Source organism: Xyrauchen texanus, chromosome 9 (assembly GCF_025860055.1).
Source record: "Xyrauchen texanus isolate HMW12.3.18 chromosome 9, RBS_HiC_50CHRs, whole genome shotgun sequence".
NCBI lineage: Eukaryota > Metazoa > Chordata > Actinopteri > Cypriniformes > Catostomidae > Xyrauchen > Xyrauchen texanus.
The window spans coordinates 24003416-24029838 of NC_068284.1; the positions used below are offsets into that span (position 1 = coordinate 24003416).

Genomic DNA, 26423 nt, shown 5'->3' on the forward strand with positions numbered 1-26423 from the left:
GGAATAATACCCACTTGTTTCTCTCTCTCTCTCTCTCTCTCTCTCTCTCTCTCTCTCTCTCTCTCTCTCTCTCTCTCTCGCCTGTAGATCATGATTCAGAAGCGAAGAGAGTTCAAGATATTCTGTCAGGAATGGAAAAACCACAGGTGGGTCTGGAATATGCTTTAAAACCCAACAAATGTTAATGGCTTTAACGTTATCAGATAAACATGTTGTTCATCATCATATCAAATTGGCAGGACCTGCAGAAAGCTCAGAATGCAAAATACAGGGCTTGTGCTGAAAAAGACAACAGGAATAATTATATTGAGTCATATTCAGTAAAGAATGGTCTTTTCATGTAGATTTGTATACATTTTCCAGTTCCTTTTCCATCCACATAGTGGCAGTATTTTCTTATATTATGTTCTACTGTCAGGCACTTGAGGATTGGGCAAGCATTGCCATCTAATCAATGGTAATCTTTATCTCTGGTTTTTCACTATCTCTGGTTTTTCCCATCTGCTTATTCAGCGCTTGTCCTGTTGTTTTGTTATCTGACACATTATCACTATAGTAAGTGATAATCAATGCATAAAATTCGCTCAGTTACTCCTTTATTGAGCATCTGTTTAATTTATTTTACTTTTCCTCCAGTGTAAAATTAATCTCTCATTATTTTAAAATCAACTAGATTAAGTGTAACAAAGCTCAAATATTTTTTAACCGAACTGAATTAGATGCTTAATAAATACAGTGAGGTTCACAATGAAAATCTGGGATTCCAAATCTATTTTGAAATGGATATTGAAAAATGTAAACGAAATTGTTTATCACATAAAATTAACAAGAAATGTTTAAGATTCTGCCCTATTTCCAGGTCACAGGTGACAGTGACCATGTGAACACAAAAGGTCAGATTTTATTGAAGCTTTTTGGCACTTATTAGCTCAAGTGCATGCCATTAATAAAGCAAAAGGGGACACACCAAAAACTAAGAAATAGTAACATTCATTCTGAATTCTGAAGTTAAAACTAATTGTTAATATAGTACTTTGCACTCAAATTGTTATGCTGGTAGTGTAATTTGAAATAAAAAAAGAAGCAAAAGCTTTGTCATTATTAGAATATGTAGATACTCTGCTTTAGCAAGACTGACATACTTTAAGTATACATGAGGGGTAATTCATGTGAACAAAAGCAATAGCATTAAACTTTTTTGTAAAGTGCACTAAAAACAACCACTTTAGAAACACGTAGTGCAATTACATTTGACAGCAAGACAAAGCAGATTGCATTGGCATTACATAAAGAGCAAAATGAGAGAGCATTAATGGGGAATGCTACCAAATCCGTTAATAAGAGCTGTCCTTTTGCAAAGTTGAATTTCTTTATCAGGGTGTGAATACATACAGGTGGCCACATCAGAAACAGTGTACTGTCTAATGGCAGCTTTGAGGAGGATTACTTAGACCAGTCTCTACTAATTTTGCTTCAGGACCCAGGTTTTGCTTTGGACATCAAATGGTGAACCAAAAGTGTACCAAAATTGTTAAGCATGCAAAAAGTAAACAAGAATGTCCTTAAAATCAAACATTGAAATGTATTTATATTACCATGAACTGCAAATGCACAATATACATAATTACAAACATGTCATAAACTAAGAAAATTTAAAATGTTGGTTTCTAAATGTCTCTGGAATTCCAGTCGTCATGGAATTCCCTTAATAAATCATAATTATAATAAAATGCATGCCATTTAGTCATAGTTGATAAATTCATTGATGATATTGATATTTGAATATAATGTAGCTCATAATGATTTGGGAATGTTTTGCCCCCTGTAAAATCATAACTCTAATACAATATGAAAACACCAATTATGTCATAATGGCATTGGAATATATATCATAATAACATTAGAATGTATAGCCTCAGATGACATCATAATGATTTTGTAATGCATAACACCCAATAATTATTATTTAAATTGGACCTACAAGACTGAAGTAGTCTTGTTATTAAGTCAGAATTATATTTGAATGTATAGTCTCTAAGGTACTAATATTAGTTATGAGAATGAAGCCAACTTGAAGACATAATAAATATAGAATGTATGTACTCTGAAAATAATAATGATTTGAATGTACAATATTCTCAAAAAATATTAAAATGCATTTTCCCCTTCATACGGTCATAATGATTTCTTAATGTGTGGCCCAATCATAATTCTATTTTTATATATTGCCCTATGGATAGAGACCATGAATCTGAGCTGTTTTAGGACAAGCTTTTTAAAAGCCTTCATGATTTGATGCGAGAGGTCAAAGCAACAGACTTAATAGTACATAAATAAACCTGAAACAAAACATCATCTAGAGCTGAGGCACTTTCTTCAGACAGTGCTCTCTCTTCAGCTTTGGATGCTGGAGTAGAGGTAGTCTTTTAATGTCCTCATATGACCCTCAATCCATTGCATCTAAGCTGTCCTCCAAAGCCTCAGCCCCATTGTCCTGAATCCCCATGCTCCTAGAGAGCTTTATATTGTATGAAAAGATTAAATGCACCAAGTCTTGGTCAGATTTACCACATGTGTTAAGCCCATGTTAAAAGTGTACCATCTTTAGGTTTATTTCCACCGAGAGATCACAAGATTGCATTCTAAGAAAGGAGAGGACAGAGATGACCAGTGAAATACTATGTTAGAAGGATATTATTCACTCATTGAAAATGGTTAAGGACAGGAGAATGAAATTAAAATGATTCACTAACCCGAAATGACTTTATAGATAGCTGACATTTAATGATGTGTTATTGCTTATTAATGCTATCTGAAACTTCTAATACTTAAGTGAAATGAAAAGCGCACTTCTTTTAGTTGCAATTTGGTTTATGCTTCTAAGCATGCTGACATTTTTTTCTGATGGCAGCCAGTTTGTTGAAAATGTATTGCTCTAATTTTAGAAGTGCCATTTGAACCAAAGGTTATGTTTGTTTTGCGGCTCTGAGAGGTTACAACCATAGCTTATACACAAACACACTTTCTCTCGCAGTCACTCTCGCCTCAGGACAGATTGCATTTGAGAATGAATTGGCTTCTGCCCAACTAAAGTTGGCTTGAGACTTTTGCAGCTCATTCATACCAGCATTATATCCTCATTTATAGTCACTGCTGATAACAGACACTGAATTGTCTGTTATCTTAAGATTTATTTTCTATTTGCCTCTTTCTGTGTAGTTCGTTTTTTAGGCCGAGCTATTGTTGACAGCACATTGAGTGTTCTTTTGTTTGCCAATTGTTTACAAAACAGAATATGTATTATTAGCCCCCTGTCATTGACGTAAATGGAAAGATGTCTAAAGATCCAGTTAAAAGGGATTTGTTGTCATGGTTTTTAAAACATTTAAAATGCTCACTTTTTTATTCCTGATCTTTCTGAACTATTCCAAAAATGCATTATTTTAATTAACTAAATATGAGCACCGTATTTTTCCTGATTACTACCAAGTAACAAGGTGAATACTTAAAGAAATATTTCACCCAAAAATATATTTTTTTGAGCTCAACAACAACCATGCCCATTCACTTACATTGTATGAAAAAGAGCAATATTAAATGTAAGTATTATGCCGAACTTTCCTTTTTGTGTACCACGGGAGAAAGTCACATGGGTTTGGAACAACATTAAGGTGTGTAAATGATTTTCATTTTGTGTAATCATACTTGGCATGGTGGACAGACACCGACAGTACCTACCAGTGTGTTTTTCTTGTTTAATGACCACGCTTCAGTCCCATATGCACTCCTTTTTATCGGCAAGCTTTTAAAAGTTTCAAATATGTGTTGGCTATATGCTAACCTCATAATGAAATGGAAATCCAACTCTTTTCAAAATTACTTTCTGCTTGTTTTGTTTGTTGTTCTTTTTGTGTGTGTGTGTGTGTGTTGGGGGGGGTGCTTTAGCTGTTTTAGTTACAATTTGTCTGTCCTGCACATTCACACAGATTGCTTGAGGCAATTGCTAGACATCTGGATCCTCAGGTCTTTATTCTATATTTATTCTGTATTGTAGGTTTTTAATATTCAGGCCCGGACAGCCAGGCTGACTTGGGCTCCACCAGCAGGCCTCCAGAACAGAGACCGACACAGTAACGGACATCCCTTCACCTGCAGCTATGAGGTCACTCTCTCAGACAAGGGCCGGAATGGCCAGTACCGCATCATCTATAGGTAAGAAATACTACCTCTTTGCAACTAACTCTTACTGTATAGTTAGCTGAAGAGTCCTTGTGATGTTTTATTATGCTTTTTTTTTTTAATCATCTGTAATTTTGTGAAATTATACAAAAAGAGTTAGGATGTACTGGTGGTCAGAGGTGATGAGGACAGCTGAGTAATTGAAATGCAAAGTGGATTCCAGTGATGTACAAAATATATTTAAAGGGGTACTCGGTAATTTTTATGCATGTCCTTTTGAACTTGCCCAGTTTAAGATGTATTTTCCACCACAAAATAAACTACCAATTTGAGATGTGATGGGGACATTTGTTTACGTCCATAGTTGAAGAAACACCCACTCGTAAATTAATTATTTTAGACATGAATGCATTATCCAATGAGCAAAAATAATTAGATGCAGGCTGTCCTCCCACCAGGACATTTATGATTCAATATCTAGTCAGTGGCAGGTATGACAATCGGCGAACCCTTCACACCCTGTCAACAGCCCTTTTGAAGCCCTGGTCAAAGAGTTTCAAAGCAATAAAAAGCAAAACATTTGTCTGTGATAAACAGTCAAATTTGCACTGTGAATACTAAAACTATTGCTGGGACCCATCAATGTCAATTGCTATTATATGTGTGTCGTTTTAGTGGAGAGGAGTTGGAATGCAATTTAAAAGATCTTCGACCAGCAACAGATTACCATGTCAGGTAAGTGTAGCTTTAACTTCTACTTCAACTCTCCCACGTGCAAGAGCATGTGCTTAGAGCATCTCAAACAATGACTATGACTAAAGCTCATTTTGACTGGAATTCATGCTGTTCTGATGATCAGTATTGTCATGTACAATATGTATTGATTATCTGCAGTTAGTTATTCTTTTTGTCATTGAAGTTCACGTTAATGGAATGTTAGTCATTATCTTCAGTTTCCCCAGTCATTTAATCACCACAGCTCTACCTAAATGTCCCTTTAATGGTTTTTCTGTTACTTTTGATTAATAAGCTCAGAGTTTTCTGGATCATGATGCTTGAAAGGTCAAGCTTAAATACGATGCATGTGCTGATCCTCAAAGAACCTTTCAAGTCCAAGTGTGATGTAATCTGTCAGGACGTCGATTCTTGGCATTCTTAGTCCGTTCCATCACTAGGAGCTCTTGTGAGTGGCTCATCTTCAGAATCCAGTATTCATAGAGCTTAACTGAAATTAGGGGTCTGTTTGGCTAGTGTTAAAAGTGAGTCTTTAAGGTGAGGGCCATGTTTCCACTATTGGGCCAAATGAGGGTGAATGCCGGGGCTTTATCGAGCCTCCTCCAACGACCAAGCGCATTTGGCCCGTCAAAAGAAGGCCAACTGGGGATTGAGGCGGGGTCAATGTCAAAGGGGGAGTTTTGATACTTATTTCACAATTTTTCATATCTAGATACCAGTTTACCTCAACAGATCAACGGAGAATGGAGAATCTTCAATAGACAAAATCAGAGCTCTTCTGAATATTGGGGCTAATAAAAATTTGCAATGTCAGATGGACGGCATCTGCTGAAATTAAGATTAAGTATATTGTCACTGAACTTGCCAAGTTGTGTATCCAGAACACAGTGATACAGGTTTGCAAAAAAATTAAGAAATTGCGGGCACGGTACAAATCCGTGTTCATTTCGAAGGCTAGCTAGTCTCCAGAGTCTGATACCTCGGCATAAGTTGCCCTCTTGCTTGTGAAATGGGTGGAGTGTGTGACGTTGGTACCATGACGGTGTATTAAGTGTGGGTTTTAGGCTACTGCTGGGCTATTGGCCCATTAGTGGGAATGCAGATCAATTTTTGTCTCACGGCTCAAGGTCTGAGACTATTGGCCCCAGCAGACCAGTTGATAGCACTGAGTTAAGCATACTAACATACTATTCTTACTATGCAGTGTATTGAAATTTGACATTTTTATAGTGGAATAATGTCTCTTATTCTCTGCAGTTTAAGTTGACACTGAACACGCCATTTGTACTTAAGGTTGATGATATTCTAGCTACTCTTTATTAATCTGAAGAAACCTGTTGTTAAATTTCATTTTTGTCTCACCTTTTTCACACAGGAAAAACCAATCAGGTGAAGTTGACCACCTTTAGACATTCTTAACTCAAAACATTGTAAAAGCTGTACACCCTCAATTTAGCACATACAGTGAACTTCTTACTGTAGTGTAACAGAGTATTGAAAATTATAGGGTTGATGACATAGAGCTGATAATGGATTTGAGCTCATGTTTTTTACTTCTGCTATATGTCTAAAAGTATGTGTATGCCCCCTTGTTATTATTGGGTTTGGCTATGTCAGCTACATCCATTACTAACAGGTACTTAAAATAAAACATTTTCTGAAGAATAGGGCATACCTTTTCTGTTCGATTCAGCATTACAATTCCTCTGTGCACAAAGTAAGGTCCATAAAGAAATAGTTAACTCCACAAAGCTCAGACCTGAACCCCATTAAATACCTTTTGGATGAATTCCAGGCCCCATCGCCCAACATCAGAGTCTGCCCTCACTTATGCTCTTGTCTCTGAATGGGAAAAAAATCCCCTTAGCTATACCCATGTTTCAACATCTACTGGAAAACCTTCCCAAAAAAGTGACATTTGTTATAGCAGCAAAGGGAGGACCACCTACCTATTAATGCCATTGGTTTTTAAATGTTCTACAGCACATATAGGTGTAGTGTTCAGTTGTCCTTTTACTCAACTGGCACTATAGCAATGCCAAGGTCATTGGTTCAAATTCCTGTTCAGTATCAATCTATAGTCATGCAAACCTGAAGATTGCTTAGTTGGTAATTATCTCGCATGTTAATACATTGCATGTAGGGTTGACGCAGAAAATGATCAGTCATAACCCCCACAACTCTGCCTCCTAATTGTATGTATCTTTCTACTTCAGAGTGTACGCCATGTGCAATTCAGTGAAAGGCTTGTGTTCAGAAGTGGGGGCCTTCACTACCCACAGCAGTTCCCCAGACTGCCTGCTGCCCCCTAAACTATCCCATCGCACGAAGAGCACGCTCACACTGCAGTGGAAGGTATGACCGCTGCTCACCACAAATACTATAGAATTGTAAGTTAAAACTAAGCCAGAATAAAACATTTGGCTGCTATCTCTTAATTCTTGGTGTCAATCTCTTTGCAGTGATTTACAAGGTGAAGATTAAAGAGATAGGTAACCCAAATATGAAAATTCTGTCATAATTTACACTCATTTTGTTCCAAACCTGGATGGCTTGCTTTCTTCTGTGGAACACAAAAGGAGATCCTAAGCAGAAGGTGGGCCTGAAACAAACATTCTGCCAAACATCTCCTTTTTATTCCACGGAGGAAAAGAAAGACAAATGGGTTTGGAACAACATTAAATTATGACATAATATTCTTTTTTAGTTTAATCTATCCCTTTAAAACTAGATCATACATTAATCACACTGTAATATTCCTTTGAAAGTGCATTTTAATGTACTTTAATGCAAGGCTGAAACTGTGAAGTTTTATTACAGATGAGAACCGACTACACTGTATGTTGCTTTATTAGTGTATTTAGCATGTTAGATATAAAGGAGGCATTCCATTCTTCTCACTGCATTTTAAAGCATTCAATATTAACATGGTCCAGTACACAAAGAGAACTTCCTGTTACATAGCATATTTTCAACATGAAATGAGATAAGACGGAAAATGCGTTTTCATGCTTTTTGTGAAGTTTACATTTACAATTATTACATTTTTTTCTCCACTCAGGCACCAGTCGATAATGGATCAAAAATCACCAGTTACCTTTTAGAGTGGGACGAGGTAATGTCAAATTCTTTGTTATAGAGAGCCAGAAAAAAGCTTTAAAATGTAATTTTGATGTTTTTATTTTTTTTTAGATTAGAGGCCTCTTGGTTGAATGCATTTTACACACCTTTTTTAATACTTAAGATGTCTCTGTAACATCAGTGCTATTTTTATTTGCACCTATTCACTGACTTTTTTTCCCCCCTGAAAAATATGAGTGATATCTCTATTCATCTTTCACAGACCAAAGCACACTTTGTCACTCCATTTCTTACTCCAGCCATTATTACACTGGTTTCTAGAAGCTGAGTGCTTTTATTGATTTTGGCCAGTGTGTTGTCTGAAATGTTCGATTGCACACGTATACTGTATTCTTCACTTGGATGGTTGGATATTTCCTTCATTCTTCATATATATATATATATATATATATATATATATATATATATATATATATATATAGACAGACAGACAGACAGACAGACAGATTTACATTAATACAACAATATATTTAAAATATGTGGAGCATCTTTTTCACTTTTGGTGGCATATTGTGAGTGTTAATCATCTGCTTTATCTATTAGGGCAAAAAGAACAAAGTTTTCAGAGAATGTTACTTTGGAAGCCAAAGGCACTACAAACTCACTCGCCTGTGTCCAGCCATGGCCTACACGTTTCGGGTGGCGGCACTCAATGACATCGGAATGAGGTATCACTACAGAATCACGACAATTGACGTACACATGCAGACATGCACACTTTGGCTGAATCACAATTTGCATACGTTTACTGTTTGCTACAAGTATGTTTTGCTATGCAAAAGTAAAATGCAGTAACTATACATTTTGTCAAAATTCAGTTATGACCTAAATTTGGTCTCTTAGACTTTGATCTGTCCCTTGAAACTTCAAAATTGCAGAACAAATGCAACAGTGTAACCATAAAACTTTGAAGCCATTTGTCTCAGTTTATGTGATGGCATGCAGCAGTTACAGCGTTTTGCCTTTGAAGAGCAGTGTACTTCACTGGTAATAAGCAAGCAGTTACCTTTGAATATGTAGAAAGATAGTTTTGGCACACTCTGTGCTACCAAATTGTTACAAATTGTTTTTATTAATCGTGATTAACACACTTTTACCATTTATACAACATAGGTCAGTATAAACACTGGTTTGAAGGGTGGAACCTTTGTAATATGATCGCCCTGAGTTATTACACTGACGCGCTTCAAAGCACACACACACACACACATACCAGAGTCCTTCTACCATAGTGCCTACAAGCTTAGTATAAAACAGCATTAAAGTGGTGGTGCCAAAAACACGCTTGTTGACATTACGCTCTTTCCTATGATAGAGCCGCAGAGGTTGTTATCTGAGTGAATAAAATAATCTATGCACACACAACAGGGCTTCCATGATAAAATGGAGAAAGGACCTCTTAATGCTATTTGATGTACAAAACAAGCCCAGATGGGACTTGTGATAGAAATCAAGTATTTTTCAGCCTATGTAAGGCACATTTGAATTACCACAGAAAAGTCGTCAAGTCTTAACTATCACTTAAATGCAGAATGAGATGTTTTTGTCTGCAAGCGCTATTCATGTTGAGTTGAAAGCGGCGGTGGCATTGATGCCCCGATGCGAATCACGAACACGGCGCCACGATTGTCGCAAGTTCGAATCCAGGGCATAGCCCATATGACTTGTGTGCTATTTCCCACGTGTCTGAAGTCAAATGGTAGCTTTATGCGAAGAACAGACCAAAATTCAAGGTTCTAAATATCTTAACATCCACCCCAATTGGTGGCCTGGGTAGCTCAGTGAGTATTGATGCAAGTTTGTGTCTAGGGTGTGCTGAGTGACTCAAGCCAGGTCTCCTAAGCAACCAAATTGGGAGGGTAGGGTCACATGGGGTAACCTCCTTGTGGTCGCTATAATGCGTGGTTCTGTCTCTCGGTGAGGTGCGTGGTGAGTTGTGCGTGGATGCTGTGGAGAATTGCGTGAAGCCTCCACACGAGCTACATCTCTACGGTAACGCACTAAACCATCCATTTGATTAGATGCACGGATTGACTGTCTCAGACACGGAGGCAACTGAAATTCATCCTCCGCCACCTGGATTTAGGCGAGTCACTACGCCACCATGAGGAATTAGAGCGCATTGGGAATTGGGCATTCCAAATTGGGGAGTAAAGGGGAGAAATTAAAAATAAATAAATAAACATTATATTGTTACTTTTTTTTTTTTTCTTTCCTAAGATGGAAATAAATGTGTTTTGACAAGAAAATGTGTATACATCATGTCAAAGTTCAGCACTTTCAAAATCTGCGAATAACTACAAAAAATGATGCGATTAATCGTGATTAACATTTTTAAAAGACTTACAGCACTATACAAAATCTATTCTCTGAAAACGAGAAAACAAATTTAGCTTTTCAAGTAAATTTTATGTTTGAAACTTTATTTGAGAATTTTACTGGAAACAATACAAAAATACTGATGAAGACATTTTTTGCAGTACAATTGTGTAGTCTTGCAAAGTATTAAGGAGTGATAATATGCAGTTTGCAGTGCAGCCAAAGACTTTGAATTGAGAGGAGATAATTCCGGGGTAGCAAGGCTCTTCTATTGGTTGCCGTACCTGATGCATATATTAAACCCTCTGTGTGTCAAAACAATCCCATTATCCTTCTGTAATCTGATAGAATCATCATCCCTCAAGTCGTAATGGAGGAAAAGAGCCATAAAGTCACCTTGATTATGGAGAACAGACGGCCATTGCAGCTCTCTTTCTCTCTCTCTCTTGCACTCACTTTCTCTCAATTTTCCTTTGCTCCATGCTTATACAGCTCTATTCAAAAGTGCTCTTTGTTCACTCTGCACACAAATCTGCTTTAAGAATGTCATTTTGTAAGTGATATAATATGATCCGTATGATCAGACAATGTAGTCAATGAGAGCATGAGAGAACATGGCCGACAAAATCATTTTACACATGCATATACTTTGTCAAAAACCGCTGGCTTGTTCCATCATTCACTACATAGTGAATGTCACATAAGATGCTATGTGAGTAAAAGAGTGAGCTAAAATTATTTTTGCTGTTCAGACTACAAAAACGTTTACTTATTTGAGTCGGATACATTTTTGCTGCCTGTCTGAATAAACCCATAGTCAATATTTTTTTTAGATTCTCCATACCAGCCTCTGTCCTTTAGTCCATAAACAGTGACTCACAGACATGGCCACGTTCAGTTAACATTTAAGCTACCAGACTGAAGTAAACAAGGTTGTTAAGGGGAGATGGTTACTGGCCTGTTTCATCAGTCTGAATGCAGGGCCATCCCTCCTTTCCTCCATCATAGAGAAATACGAGACTCTACCTCCAGCCAACCACCTTTAGTCCCATCTGAGGAGGGCATTTTTATTACTTCCTTAAGTGAGAGAATCTCATTTAACATCTCCAGTTTCTCAGTGTCAGTTATAGACACTTTCCCTCACACAGTAAAGAATGTTGTCACTTGTAAACTTGTCACGAGCAGTTAACTGAATGAAAGTGGATTTAAAGCTCCTGTAGAGAGGAGAGAGGAAACTATTCAATATCTGTAATTCAGTTTGGAAGTTTGGAAGTCGAATTGCAGAAAATAAACTGAATCAATAAATTCAAATAGTTTAAACCTGAGAAGGATGCTAATAAACATGGTGTTTGACAATTAACTTTTTAAGTACCTCCTTTCACCTTGTTGTGTTTGTGGCATGCGATTCTGTATCACGCTGCTTTCTCATATGTGTGCGTATCATTCCGTAAATCTGTATTTTCTGTCTCCCCTCTTGTTTGTCAGTGGCTTTAGTCCTGAGGTGGTGTTCTACACGACTGGAAGTCTGCCCCACCTGCCCCACGCTCCTCGGCTGGTGCGTGCTGGCATCACATGGATCACGCTGGAGTGGAGCCGGCCGGATGGCTGCACCGCTGAGGAAACAGTCACATACACGCTGGAGATCCAGGAGGAGAACATTGTATGCCATTGCAAAACCATGTCATTAGTTATAGCATGACAACAACATGCTCAAATTCTAATCCAATAAGGGCTGTCTTCACTACAGACTAGTTACATTTGAATGAAAAGTACAGATACAGTAGTTGATCTGTTGAAGCAAATATTTAAAAGATATTATGGAGTTTAAATGGTGACCAAAGGTTGCTGAGTTGCTCTGTTTTTGGCCATTTCTGCAGGGAACAGAGTTTTACCCAAAGTACACTGGAGAAAACTTGACATGTACTGTAGAGGGTCTGAAGAGAAGCACACAGTATAAATTCAGGGTGAGTGAATGCAGTTTTGCTCCTTTGGCCTTCGCAAATTAAATCACACAATACAACTTGTAATGCTTGTTAAAGGAAAGTTCTCCCAAAAATGACATTTCTCTCATCATTTACTCACCCTCATGACATCGCAGGTGTGTATGACTTTCTTTCTTCTGCATAACACAAACAAAGATTATTAGAAGAATCTCTCTGCTCTGAAGGTCAATATAATGCAAGTGAATGGTGACCAAAATTTTGAAGCTCCACAAAGCACATAAAGCATAAATGAAATTTAAAGAGTGACGTGATGTCATAGCAACCATGTTATGTTCCCTTTTCATTTGTCGTACAAAGGCCTTCTCATTTAAATGAGGCTTGTTTAAAGGAGGACACTCGGTATACTGCAGCCTTCAAAAGACGCGTCCTATCTAGCATGCAGCCTTCCAAATGAGACACAGCACCGTCACATTTAGACAGATGCACTGCACTTTTTACATAGTACAAGCATTATATGTTCAGATGTGGGGGTTGTATTTTGAATTTTTGGTTACAATGTTGTTTATTTTTGTGAAGTCATTTCATAATTACACTTATGACATCATATGGATAGGATACATGGAATTTGTACATTTAAAAAAAGCTAAAATGTGGTTAAATCATGAAATCTAAAATAAAATATAAATTTTCACAAACTATATAGCCTATACAGTTAAGTGCAGAAGTTTGCATAATCCTTTTGTTTCTATACATTTCCACACCCCTTTCAGAATGTATACAAATAGCCTATAAGAGATTATTGTTTTTATTTAGTACACAAAATTGACTCTAATTTACACAAATCATACTGTCCAAAAATTTGCACCCCTTGGTTCTTCTTATGTTGCCTTCTTGAGCATCAATAATTGTTTACACCTTTTGTAATAGTTGTGTATTAGTCCCTCAATTGTCAAAATCTGGACCTCATATATAGCCACTGTTGGGAATAACTCAAATGTGCAGAATTGAAGTTGGGTTTTTTCTTGAGAAAAGTGGACATCTTCACTGTTCAGGACAAAGCAGTGACTCTTGAACAATTATTACACAAATCATTGATCATCGAGAAAGCAACACACCATATTAGAAACCATTAGAATGTAAACTTCTGAACAGCATCATGTGTGTAAATTCAGTTACTATTTTGTCTTGTGGAATATATGTGAGGATCTGATGTCAAATAACTTCTGCAGGCCAGTACTAAATAAAAACAAAATGCAATTTTTATGATCCCTCATTTAAACAAATTGTGTTTAATAATGTGTTTGTTGCCATCTGTCTTTATGTTTGGGCATTCACGAGTATTGCTTTGCCCATGGTTGACTGCATTTCATTTTTAAGCATTTATAAATCCATCTCATCATTTATAAACTGTAAAGTACAGAACTTATTCTTAAATTTAGCTTAAAAAAATCTGCAGAAACCCTCATGTTGTTCTAAAAAATCTGCCATATTTACGCACCCTCATGTGGTTCTAAACCTGTATTACTTTCTTTTTGAAGAATGTTGACTTTGCTCTTTTATTCCATACAATGAAGTAAAAGGTGACTGAGGCTGTCAGTCCCTAACATTCTGCTTAACATCTCATATTGTGTTTCATAAAAGAAAGTCATACAGTTTTGGAACAACATGAGGGTGAGTAAATGACAAAGATGACAACTTTTTTTGGGGGGAGGTCGAACTATCCCTTTAAGCCTTGAATCATACGTTAATTATCTGCTTTAACCTTTTATTGTAACAATGATTCATACCTAGTTGGGTTTTTTTTTTATTTTTCATTTTTTTAATTACTATTATTTTAGGTAAATTCTTCGCTCACGTTCATGTAGAGGATTCACCTTTTATGAACGGACTACAGCCCACATCAAGTGCTGCTTTAATGCAGTGAGTGGGTCTGGCTTGATTGCTTTCATAATTAACAGTAATTCCTGTGAATAGTGAGCACGCCTCTCAGGGAGTTTTTGTACTTTATAAGTGGAGGCATCCATTAAGGCTACAAGTGAAAATAATAGGAGTGTGTAAAAGTGTTATGTCTTTATCTCTGGATTTGGGACCAATTGTTTGTGTACAAAAGGCCTTTATCAGGCTGTATGTAAAGGCCTGCTTCTAGTTCTGCTTTTTATGTGTTGATAGGATTCTAAATCATGATGTCATTTTTAAAGCTGCCTTTTCCCTTTAGTCAAATTAAGGCAAATCCGATCACTATTCAGCCATCTTTGTAACACCCCGACCAGCTGTTGTCTATGTAGGCAACATGTATAGGCAATTTAAATAGGAAAATATCTACTTGAATGGGGTAAGACGGACATTTTTTTTTTTATCAGGATTACATTTCAATAACAAATGTTAAATCACCAATACAATCTGACAACAAATTGTATCATGAATTTTGCTTCTTTAGCTTAATTCACACACACACACACATGTGCGCGCGCGTGCCTTTTTCAGGTATTTTCATGCATGTCTCTATTTGTTCTCAGTCCATCATTTGTTTAATCTGTTTTATGTTGTGTCTTGCAGCTTATAGCCTCTAACTTGGAGGGCAGGAGCAGTGCCAGTGAAGTGCTGGTTTGTAAAACCAGTCCAGACAAACCCGGACCCCCCTCTAGACCCTGCATCAAAGGCCCTATTAGACCATACAGCTTCAGTGTCAAATGGGGTATGAGCCTTTATGTGTGCAAGTAGCAGAACTGTTAAGTTGAAATGGTTGCATTTGGTGAATTGGTTTCTGGCTGTGAGGGAAATTACAAAAATCTAATTTATTCTGCTTTGAGACAGAAACAGTGTGATTTGCATGTAAACTCATGTTTTTAATCTTCAGAATGAGGAATGTCAGCAAATATCAAGTTTTTATGTTTACAAATAGAGATGCATTTAATATGTTTGTGTTTACAAGTAAATTGCAGATTTACATGGAATATTAAATTTAGTCCTGCTGTTGTTTTTGCTCATTCCAGTCTATCTAAAGCATGCATCACCATAGACATCATCTTGATGTCTTCCTTTGTGAAGCGCTTTCCATTTCAGTTGCTTGTCTGAAAAGGCGAGTAGGACAGAGTCTGCCGTTGTTTTGTGTTTTTATTGTCCTGCAGTGTGGTGAAGCCAATCTTTCCCCCTACAGTAATGAGCCAATGGATCTCTGACAGTTACCATAAACTTTGATGGTAGATGCTTAAAATATAGCGTAGATGCTGAGGGTTTTTGAAGTATGCACAGTCGATGGAAGAAGACACACATGTGTAATACACTACAAAACAAATATACTTAATCAGTGTTTTGTTTTCTGAGAAAATGAATTATTCAATGAAACAAATTACAATAAAAGGCAAAGTAATCTCTATAGTAATCAAAATACTTTTTGAATGCAACTCTATTCTGATTACCAACTGTAGTGGAATACATTTACTAATATTTAGTATTTAATATAATCCTGTTACATGTTACCATTACTCCCCAACCCTGATTCTCCATCTTACACAATTTTGCCTCTGAATTAAATGGATATTTTTTCAGGATATTTAGATAGTCTATTCTGTTGGAAAACACTTATCCATATATATTATGTGATCCAAAGTGTGTTTGAACTGTGGTGAAACACTTTCTTATGATGTGTTACATTCATACTTGAGCTTTCACAGTGCTGTTGTGAGTTAAAAGGTGGATATAACATCGTTGAGGAACTTTCCCTTGAGAGCTTAATAGAGTAGCTACAATTTGTTTTTATAGCTTTACAAAAAACAGTTAGAAACACTTTAACAGATGAAACATAAATCCAATAAATACATGATTAAATACCTTGTCAACATTGTTTTTATGCGGTTAGGGTATTTGTTTACAAGAAATGCTAACCAATATAGCCTTTACATCTTATAAAAAGCTTAGAATAATACATTTTCTACCTTATTCTATGAACAGAATCCACATACGATCAGAAAAGGGTGTTGATGGACACTCTGTGGGATTTAAAAATTTGGAGCAGCAAAAATAGTTAACCTTGTGTAAATTGTTTTGTGAACATTTAGCTTTCTGCTAAGCTTAAATGCTATTTCTTGCCTTTGTTACCAGGCGCGATTATATTTTATAATGAATTCTATGAAGAAAATTCACATTAAAGTATAACTATTTTCTCTAGTAAGACATTTGATATTAAAACAATTATGTACTTCAAGAATGTTGTTCTTAATGAGAATGTAAATATCGTTTTCCTGTAAAACAAATTATCCTAAACAAGATACATTTAGTTGAGAAGCAAAACTGCATAAGATATTTAGGCTTTTTTTTTTTTTTTTTTTAAAGAAAATGTATTTCTACAGTGACGTTTATTTTCTTACCTTATTTACTTGTTTATAGTCAAAACAACTGAAAAACAAATGCTAAAGTACTCCAAAGTATTTAGGTTACATTATCGACCTTGAGTAATCGAACAGAATATTATATTTTACAGCATGTAATATGCAATCATATTTTCAATTTATGCCTAAAACGAGACAAAAACATTTGCTGATTAGGTAACATAAATAAACTTAATTCAGTTATCTTGTTTGAAGGATGTTTGGATATTTTACTGGAAAACAAGACAAAAATACTGAATAAAAAAGCTGTCTGAATTCTTTATACTCTAATTTATGCAGGTTTATCTGTTGTGTATCCTCTTATAGCTTTAAGTAATAGCTTGCCATTTATGTTTTAAATGCCAGTCACTGTCAAATCTGAAAGGTTTTGTTGCTGTTCTAGAATTTTTTTAAGGGACATTTTTTGTAATTTATGGTAAACACATTTCACATGTTGTTTTTTGTTTTGTTTTTTTTTTTTCTTTTCTTTTATTCTGTCTGTATCTTCATACTACAGATCCTCCACAAGACAATGGAGGTTCAGAAATCTTAAAATACCTCTTGGAGATTTCAGAAGGAAATTCTGATGGTATGAATTTATGTATGTATGAGTACACCGGCATGTCATTTTGTGCTTCAATTAATGTGTTTGTTGCCATCTGTCTTTATGTTTGAGCATACACAAGTATTGCTTTCTTTTGGTTAACTGCATTTCATTTTTAAGCATTCATAAATCCATCTTGTCATTTAGAAACTGTAAAAAATTATAAGGACAGTGCAGAACTCACAGTTTCCTCAGAAGGTCACATAAACCCTTTCAGAAGAAGTACATAGACAATATCAGAATGTATCCTTTCTTGCATTTGTTTGTCCTCACAATGAGTCACATTTCCATGACATGTCTTCTTTCATTTCTTACTTTCTCTTTGCACCTGTATTTTAACTTCCATTCCAAAGGTGCAATTTTCTTTTACAGATATTTAAAGAATTATCATGTGCTCAAAAATACATGGTTCTTAAAATGTTCGTTTATACTGTATGCATGTTATTATTGAAATATTAAATATTGAAATATTTAATTGATTTGAAAATTAAATTATTAAATTATGTGGGAATTCTGTATTTTGTAATGGAATTACGAAGCTTTGAAAGCATTAAGGATGAACATGTGTACCATGAAAGTGTTTGTCCTGCATATTCCATCACTTGTCCTGTGTATTTGGCAGCCAACCAGTGGGACATTGCATACAGTGGCCCTGCCACAGAGTGTGAGTGTGAGAACTTGAAACCTGGCACTTTGTACAGTCTGCGCACCTGCAGCATCACCACAGGCGGCCACAGTCAGGTAACACACATCTCTCACAGGTGACCCTTCATTAGAGCTTGACAGAAAGCAAAAATTTATAATTGTAAGAATGAGATAATTAATTGATACACATCAGGGTTGGGCGATATAGATAAACAATTATACTGATATTTTGTCGATATTCCAAATGCATCTTTAGCTGTTGTATTTGCTCTGAATTGGTTATTTTTGTTCCATTAGAGGAAGTAACATTCCTTAAACAGTTATAATTATTAAGTAGATTCAAAACATTTAATGCAATAAAATACATCAAAGGTCTACAGTACACTGAAAAAAAATGTAGAATGGGGTTTACTTAAAAAAAAAAAAAAAAAAGCATAACTAATAAATAACAACTAGGAAACAATTTCCTTGCAGAACTTGCTAGTAAATTTAACAGACCATATTTTCAAGTAAAGGCTACACACAATTCTTGGTGGCTTTAATGAGACATTCTTTTCCTCACTTCTTGTTTGTACATATTACTTAAGCAATTATGTAGCACTGAATTTAACCATGCTTTTAAAAGTATTACTACATGGTAATGGTAAATGGCAGTGTTGTAGTCAACACCACCTAAACCAGTCATGACCAACACCAGAGTGTATCAAGACCGAGATAAGACCAAGACTTTGAGGGGTCGAGACCGAGTAATGTTGTTATTTTGAACCAACAAGTGTGTTGAATACCAAACATCCAACATATAAAATGCAGAAAAGCTGTAAATGAGTTAAAAAAATTATGACATAATATGCCAAACCTGAACAACTGCAGTGGCAAAACACTCAACATTTCTGTTCTAGCTCTATTTGAGGAGCTCCACGTGCCTGCTCCTAACACCACTCAGACACTTACTTAAACATGACAGCAAGTTACATTACACATCTTGGTACTTGCATAAAAATGAAGTATATAGCCTTATAATAAAACATAATATGCCAAACCTGAACAACTGCAGTGGCAAAACACTTCATATATCCAAGCTCAACACCAAAGGTAAACACATGAAGGTCTAGTTGCTAAGTTTAAAGTAGAGTTTGGTTGCATTTTAGAAACATGAGAGATTACAACATTCTGTGGCCTAAACATGCACAATGGGGTCTCATTATAATGCCGCCTCTACTAAAAACACTCTCCACTGGTGCCGAGGAGGCAGGGACTGACAGCACCTTCAGTGCCAAACTATAGAGTTGAGAGAGATTTCTGAAGAGTTTTGCTAAAGAGGCAGATTGCAAACGTTAGATAGCTAGCTTTGATAGCATCACATACACGTAGCTTACCTTTTTTAATGTTTGAGTAGAAAGTGAACTTAAGACTTACCAAAGTTACCAAATGTAACAATAAAATCAGCAATAGAGTCATTTAAACTGGTCAAACCTGATGCATGGGAACACCTGCTTCGAAAAGTAAAATTACGCAAAATGTACTTTATTTCATTTACTTTCATTTAATCAAATGAATATGACATGGTTTTCTACTTTTGGATTGTTACATGATGACTGATTTTCAAGATAATAATATTTACTTATAAGCTAGAGAATTCATTTGTTCAAGTTTTAATTGAGTACAAATGTAGTATTTACTTAATATCTTCAATATTTAATACAGCAGAAAAGTGCTAAATTGTTTCTGCTATATTTACATCACCAAAAACAAAATCTTATTTTTTTCAGTTTAAAATAAGGCATGTTTTCCACACTGTTTGTCACAGGGAGGTATTGTGAAACTTAGCTAATCACAGCTGAAACACAGTCTTTAGGAAACTAAAATAGCCAAATAAAGTGCTTTAAAATCCTCACCATATACACAATGTTGCTTAATTTTATCATTAGGAAAATAGTTGTGAATATATTGTGAATGCTCAATGTGTTGTCCAGTCTTAATATGCATACAAACAGACAGACAAGTAGGCAGATGTGTACAGATTGATATAGATACAGATATAGACATACAGTTGAGTAAGTTTGGATCCCTCTTTTGTCTCATAACTTTACACACCCCTTTCAGAATTTATACAAATATGAGAGAGAAAAGATCATATTATTTTTATTTAGTACTACCCTTTAGACGCTACATAACTGGGCCTATTCACAAAGATTTTTATCTTACCACTTAGAGTTTTCCAAAAATGTCCTAGCTAGGAGTTTTCGCTTAAACCCTATTCACGAAACTGCTAAGAGCAAGTTTAACTAAGGAAATCTTAAGATAACAGCAAGGTGGAGTTGACCTGCTATTTCAGTTTGTTTCAGTTTAAGCAGAGGTAAATGCTCTTTAACTAAGTTTTCAATAATTAAAACACCCTCATGATTCAGGCGATACCTTTTTAAAGGTCAATATCAACATAATATTTATAATAAAATATTATTAAAATACATTGACTCAGTTGTGATTCAGGCGATACCTTTTTAAATGGTCAGTGTCATGGTAATATTCTAATATATTGTTTAAAAACAAATTATTTTGTTATGGTTGTATATGAGCAGAGACTATTTAGCCCGAGACGGACCACTGGTATTAAGATGAAAAGGAGAAAATAGAACGGCCAATATGGCGGATGTAGAAAAGTCCAGTCTGAAAGGTAGTGTATTTTTTGTGTGATCAAAGCTGAAGAAACACTATTTATGATACCATTGTTGACAGATTTATCTGCTGGTCTGAAATATGTTCATATGTTCAATGTGTACCAACCATTTAGGAGATTAAAATTTTTCCCCATTCAAGTAGATAGGAGCTGTACTTTTATGCTGCATGCATCCATAGAAAGTAGCTGCCCTGGAGCATTGGCCGCCAACTGGACTGACTTGTCTTGAAAGGGACTTTGGAGTCCCTCATTTGCAGACCTAAAAGCTGGATCTCAAAATCATATAGTCACTGCAGTACCTGGAGTATTTTTCTTTGGTAGATTCAATGCTCAGGACAAAGCAGGCACTCATGCAGTCATTGATCATAGAGAAAGTAACACCATATTAAGAACCATGGGGAAATAGGATTATTTGTGTAAATTCAGTTATTATTTTGTCTTGTGGAAAATGTGTAAATATGTCAAATAACTTCATAAGGGCAGTGCTAAATTGAAAAAAATATATATATATTTATTATTATAAACATTTAGCAGATTCTGCAAGTGGGATGAAAACATATGCACTCAACAAGATTAGTAAAGTTCTTATGCTGAAGTTTGCCTGTGTCTCTGCAGTGCTCGGAGAGTCTGCCCGTGCGTACACTGTCTGTAGCTCCAGGGCGATGCCAGCCTCCCAGGACTGTGGGTAAAGCTAAACACAAAGAAGTGCACTTACAATGGGGTGAGAGTCATTTTTTCAGTCATTTATTTTAGGGATGCACCAATATGTAATTTCTGTGCCGATACTGATAACAACAATTTACAGCTCAGTGTGCCTTATACCGATTACCGATATTTAAAAAAACAACAAAAAAAGAAGTTTGACCTGAAACTGTCAGTTAATTTATTAAAAGTTTCTTATTTGAAAAATGTGTGTCATGTAAAAGATTGGAATTTGGACTTGCTGCTAATTAAGATTTGGCTGATGTAACATGAACCAGAAATGTGTATATAAAACAAACAAATGCTGATTTGAATGACAAATGAATGTCAATACACTTGCATAAATTGTATGGTGCCCATATATGAGTGTTTTTGGGAATCCTGATGACTTGCTAACAGAGAGAATAATGAACTTCCCACAGCTATAATAATCCATTAAACCAAAATGAGGTGATAAACAGCATGTTCCGAACATTAAAACAACAAAACACACAATACAAACCCCAAACTCTGTATACATGGTGTAATGTTTATGATATGATAGAAATGTGAACACAACAATCATAATGGGAATAGGTAACATTACAGAGATTGAATAGTCATGAGTCATTACATTATAAAAGTCTCAACTCGCAAAATACAATAAGTAGATTTGTTTCACTCACAAACTAGTGTTTTTAGCCATCTCTCTGTGAAATGTTTGTCAAGATGTTTGAACTGTGTTAGGTTGTTTTTGGGCAAGTTTTAATCAGAAACAATGTGCAATTTCCCATATTCTGTATATGTTTCGTTAAGTAATAAGTGATAATGTTTTATGCGTTTTTGCATATTGCCTCATGAAACATGAACAGAATATGGGAAATGTCATGTCTTTCCTATCTCAGATGATCCCGAATTAAAACCAGCCCCAAAACAATGTAGCAAGGTGCAGAGATGTTGAAATAATTCAAAGAGGGCAACATCAGCTTGGCTCTCACCTTTTCTAACTCGCACAGAAAATCTACATATTATCTAAATATAACACTGTTGCTTGGGGCAGCCCGAGTCTCTGCCTGAATGAAATATGCCACAGGCAGTCAGAGATTCTCAGCCACAAGCAAATAAACCGTAACAAATTATCGGCGGTAATTCCATTACCTTATATATAATTTATTTCCCTCTTTCTTTACCCACCCCTTCCCCGTCCTTCCAGTCTATCACTGTTCTGAGTTTATTGTCATTTCTGAGCCTTCAAGTCTCATTTTGTTGGTTATTTACATTGTTCCAAGTTCTCTGCAGTTTCAAAGTTATTTATGATGATGTAAAATTTTATTACAGCAAGCTTCTTGGAGGACTGTTGAGCAGTTCTTCTCTCACAATGCTCAATACTCACAATGACACAAAATGACACGCTCTTTGTCACCCTCATATACAGCTTAAGATACTTATGGCCACAGTGCTTGTTATTCTTCCTCAATGTAATTCTCCACTTGCTAAAGAATTCCAGTAGAAGACTGCAATGATGAGTCAGAGTCAGAGTGAGAGTGACTGTCCGCAGTGCGATTGATTTTCAGACTTCCGGTAACAGATCTATCAAATGGGAGTTAATAGCGTAACACCCACAGCAGAGGAGAGATCTCTGGGGCCCTCACAGCAAATATCATGGTCTGATGTTTCTTCCATTATTGTGCTGCTACTGCTGCCGGAATATCTAAGAATTCACTTGATTTGAGCTTTTGGAATTGTTGAAAACTTCGAACTGAAGTCGTATAGCTGTATTTTCATCTGCCATTTAGGAATTTAAGCCCTTTATTTTCATTAAGAAGATAAACAAACTTGTAATGTCTACTGTTAACTCTTTGTTGTCTTTTTCCCTCATCTTAGACTGTCCCTCTTCTGAGGGGGCATGTGAGGTGAGTGCATACAGTTTGGAAATGAGGGAGGGTGAGTCAGAGCCAGCTGAGGTCTATCAAGGCTCTGATCTGGAGTGCACTGTGGGCAGTCTGCTCCCTGGAGCCACCTACAGCTTCCGTGTTCGTGCTGCCAATGAAGCAGGGGTGTGTGATGCCATGAATAGGGCAACTGAGTCTCAAGAACTGAATATCTCAATGCAAGAATGTAACTCAATATTGAAGGTTGTGGGGGACCAAATGGCAAAGTTTAAGAATCATTGGAAAAACCCATGTTGATTGATTACTAGGGGTGGTTCCTTTCTCAGTTGGTGGTTAAAAAAAAATATTTTTTTAAATTTAATTTTCATTTCTAAAAATTTGTCAAAAAGAAAATGTGAATTACAGGTGCTGTTCATATAATTAGAATATCATCAAAAAGTTGATTTATTTCAGTAATTCCATTCAAAAAGTGAAACTTGGATATTATATTCATTCATTACACACAGACTGATATATTTCAAATGTATATTTCATATAATTGTGATGATTAAAACTGACAACTAATGAAAATCCCAAATTCAGTATCTCCGAAAATTAGAATATTACTTAAGACCAATACAAAAAAAGTATTTTTAGAAATGTTGGCCAACTGAAAAGTATGAGCATGTACAGCACTCAATACTTAGTTGGGGCTCCTTTTGCTTGAATTACTGCAGCAATGCGGCGTGGCATGGAGTCGATCAGTCTGTGGCACTACTCGGGTGTTATGGGAGCCCAGGTTGCTCTGATAGTGGCCTTCAGCTCTTCTGCATTGTTGGGTCTGGCGTATCGCATCTTCCTCTTCACATTACCCCATAGATTTTCTATAGGGTTAAGGTCAGGCGAGTTTGCTGGCCAATTAAGAACAGGGATACCATGGTCCTTAAACCAGGTACTGGTAGCTTGGCACTGTGTGCAGGTGCCAAGTCCTGTTGGAAAATGAAATCTGCATCTCCATAAAGTTGGTCAGCAGCAGGAAGCATGAAGTGCTCTAAAACTTCCTGGTAGACGGCTGCGTTGACCTTGGACCTCAGAAAACACAGTGGACCAACACCAGCAGATGACATGGCACCCCAAACCATCACTGACTGTGGAAACTTTACACTGGACTTCAAGCAACGTGGATTCTGTGCCTCTCCTCTCTTCCTCAAACTCTGGGACCTTGATTTCCAAAGGAAATGCAAAATTTACTTTCATCAGAGAACATAACTTTGGACCACTCAGCAGCAGTCCAGTCCTTTTTGTCTTTAGCCCAGGCGAGACGTTTTGACGCTGTGTCTTGTTCAAGAGTGGCTTGACACAAGGAATGAGACAGCTGAAACCCATGTCTTGCATACGTCTGTGCATGGTGGTTCTTGAAGCACTGACTCCAGCTGCAGTCCACTCTTTGTGAATCTCCCCCACATTTTTGAATGGGTTTTGTTTCACAATCTTCTCCAGGGTGCGGTTATTCCTATTGCTTGTACACTTTTTTCTACCACATCTTTTCCTTCCGTTCGCCTCTCTATTAATGTGCTTGGACACAGAGCTCTGTGAACAGCCAGCCTCTTTAGCAATGACACTTTGTGTCTTGCCCTCCTTGTGCAAGGTGTCAATGGTCGTCTTTTGGACAGCTGTCAAGTCAGCAGTCTTCCCCATGATTGTGTAGCCTACAGAACTAGACTGAGAGACCATTTAAAGGCCTTTGCAGGTGTTTTGAGTTAATTAGCTGATTAGAGTGTGGCACCCGGTGTCTTCAATATTGAACCTTTTCACAGTATTCTAATTTTCTGAGATACTGATTTTGGGGTTTTTCATTAGTTTTCAGTTATAATCATCAATTAAAAGGAATGAACACTTGAAATATATCAGTCTGTGTGAAATGAATGTATACATTATCCAAGTTTCACTTTTTTAATGGAATTTCTGAAATAAATCAACTTTTTGATGATATTCTAATTATATGACCAGCACCTGTATTGCATGTTTCAAGTTTTGGGTAAGTTACTTAAAAATAGTAATCCGCTACACATTACTAATTATTTATCTAAAAATTGTAATCAAATTACTTTACTCATTACTACTTTGAAAAGTAATCACATTACTAATTCATTTGTAGTTATTTCCTAAAACACTTTTCTGCTCAACAAATGTAAAATAATATCTGTTTCTTCCTTGTTCATTTTTACACGCAAGTCGTACACTCAGCACCTCACATTTCTCCTTCACAATGACTGTTTACAGGGCCATAATTCATGTATTTTACATAAATAATATATTAGAAATAAGAATAAGAACCGTATAATGTACTTAAAAGTAAATATATTGAAAGTGGTTAACTGTAATCTGATTACAATCATTTCAAATGTAATGCATTACACTACTTTTTATTACACAAATGCTATTAGATTACAGTAACTAATTACTTTGTAATTAGATTACATCCAACACCAAAAGCGCAAAAAGCCTAATCAAATATCTAATCAAATGATCCTCTGGAGCGCACACTCCAAAAAATTGCCTATATGTAATATTTTCAATTTCATAAAGTTTTATGATATTTAAATGAGCAATCTTAAAATTAAATGAATAAAACCTCCATATGTTTACATTTATGAATATAATCTTTATAAAACTTAAATTCTATGAATTTATCTATTTATGAAATTCTATCTATTTATCAACCTAAATAATGTTTAAGACAACTTCACTTATATTCATAAAAAATTGTCAGGCTGAAGGGACACTCCCCTGGTGCCTCAACCACCCCCACCCCGTGCCAACCCTGCCAACACGGTTAACTACATAAGGTGCATTATCATGAAGGAGCTCGACTTTTCATGATGGAGCTGAGAATGTCCTCCTTGCTTCGAGGAGTGTTGTATTTGCAGTATTAGAGCAATTGGACATCGTTTTATTAGATGCGGCCAGGAGACACCACAGAATGAGTGCAATAGCTCATATAATGAGGGCTGAAATGGCTATGCCCATACCTGGGAGCACCCAGACTCAAAACTATTCTGGCAGATTGTGAGGATCCACTTTAATATCCAGCTTTGGTTTTAACACATCGAGCTTTCACAAACCCATCGCACATGTACAAATCTTTAAATGTGTCTATTGCGCATTTTGGCTTATGTGAAACACTAGAAAATCGTGATCTTAAACCGCTTCTCTGGCTTACTTTTATTTGTTTTTAGGTAAACTCCCAGCATTTTAATA

General features: G+C 36.1%; 1 protein-coding gene across 2 annotated transcripts in view; it reads left to right on the top strand.

Moving 5' to 3' along the window:
* The window catches only part of LOC127648939 (fibronectin type III domain-containing protein 3B-like), a 241630-nt gene that overhangs the window by 182555 nt on the left and 32652 nt on the right, over positions 1 to 26423 (top strand). The window contains exons 7-19 of one of the 2 annotated variants that reach the window (XM_052133779.1): positions 88 to 146; positions 4055 to 4212; positions 4855 to 4914; positions 7131 to 7269; positions 7976 to 8029; positions 8599 to 8723; positions 11860 to 12034; positions 12252 to 12338; positions 14874 to 15012; positions 17202 to 17285; positions 17911 to 18029; positions 21226 to 21331; positions 23176 to 23348. In XM_052133779.1, coding sequence (XP_051989739.1) covers positions 88 to 146; positions 4055 to 4212; positions 4855 to 4914; positions 7131 to 7269; positions 7976 to 8029; positions 8599 to 8723; positions 11860 to 12034; positions 12252 to 12338; positions 14874 to 15012; positions 17202 to 17285; positions 17911 to 18029; positions 21226 to 21331; positions 23176 to 23348 — 1478 coding nt within the window. The remainder of the gene's footprint in view (positions 1 to 87; positions 147 to 4054; positions 4213 to 4854; positions 4915 to 7130; positions 7270 to 7975; positions 8030 to 8598; positions 8724 to 11859; positions 12035 to 12251; positions 12339 to 14873; positions 15013 to 17201; positions 17286 to 17910; positions 18030 to 21225; positions 21332 to 23175; positions 23349 to 26423) is intronic. The other variant, XM_052133780.1, reaches the window with a different exon arrangement.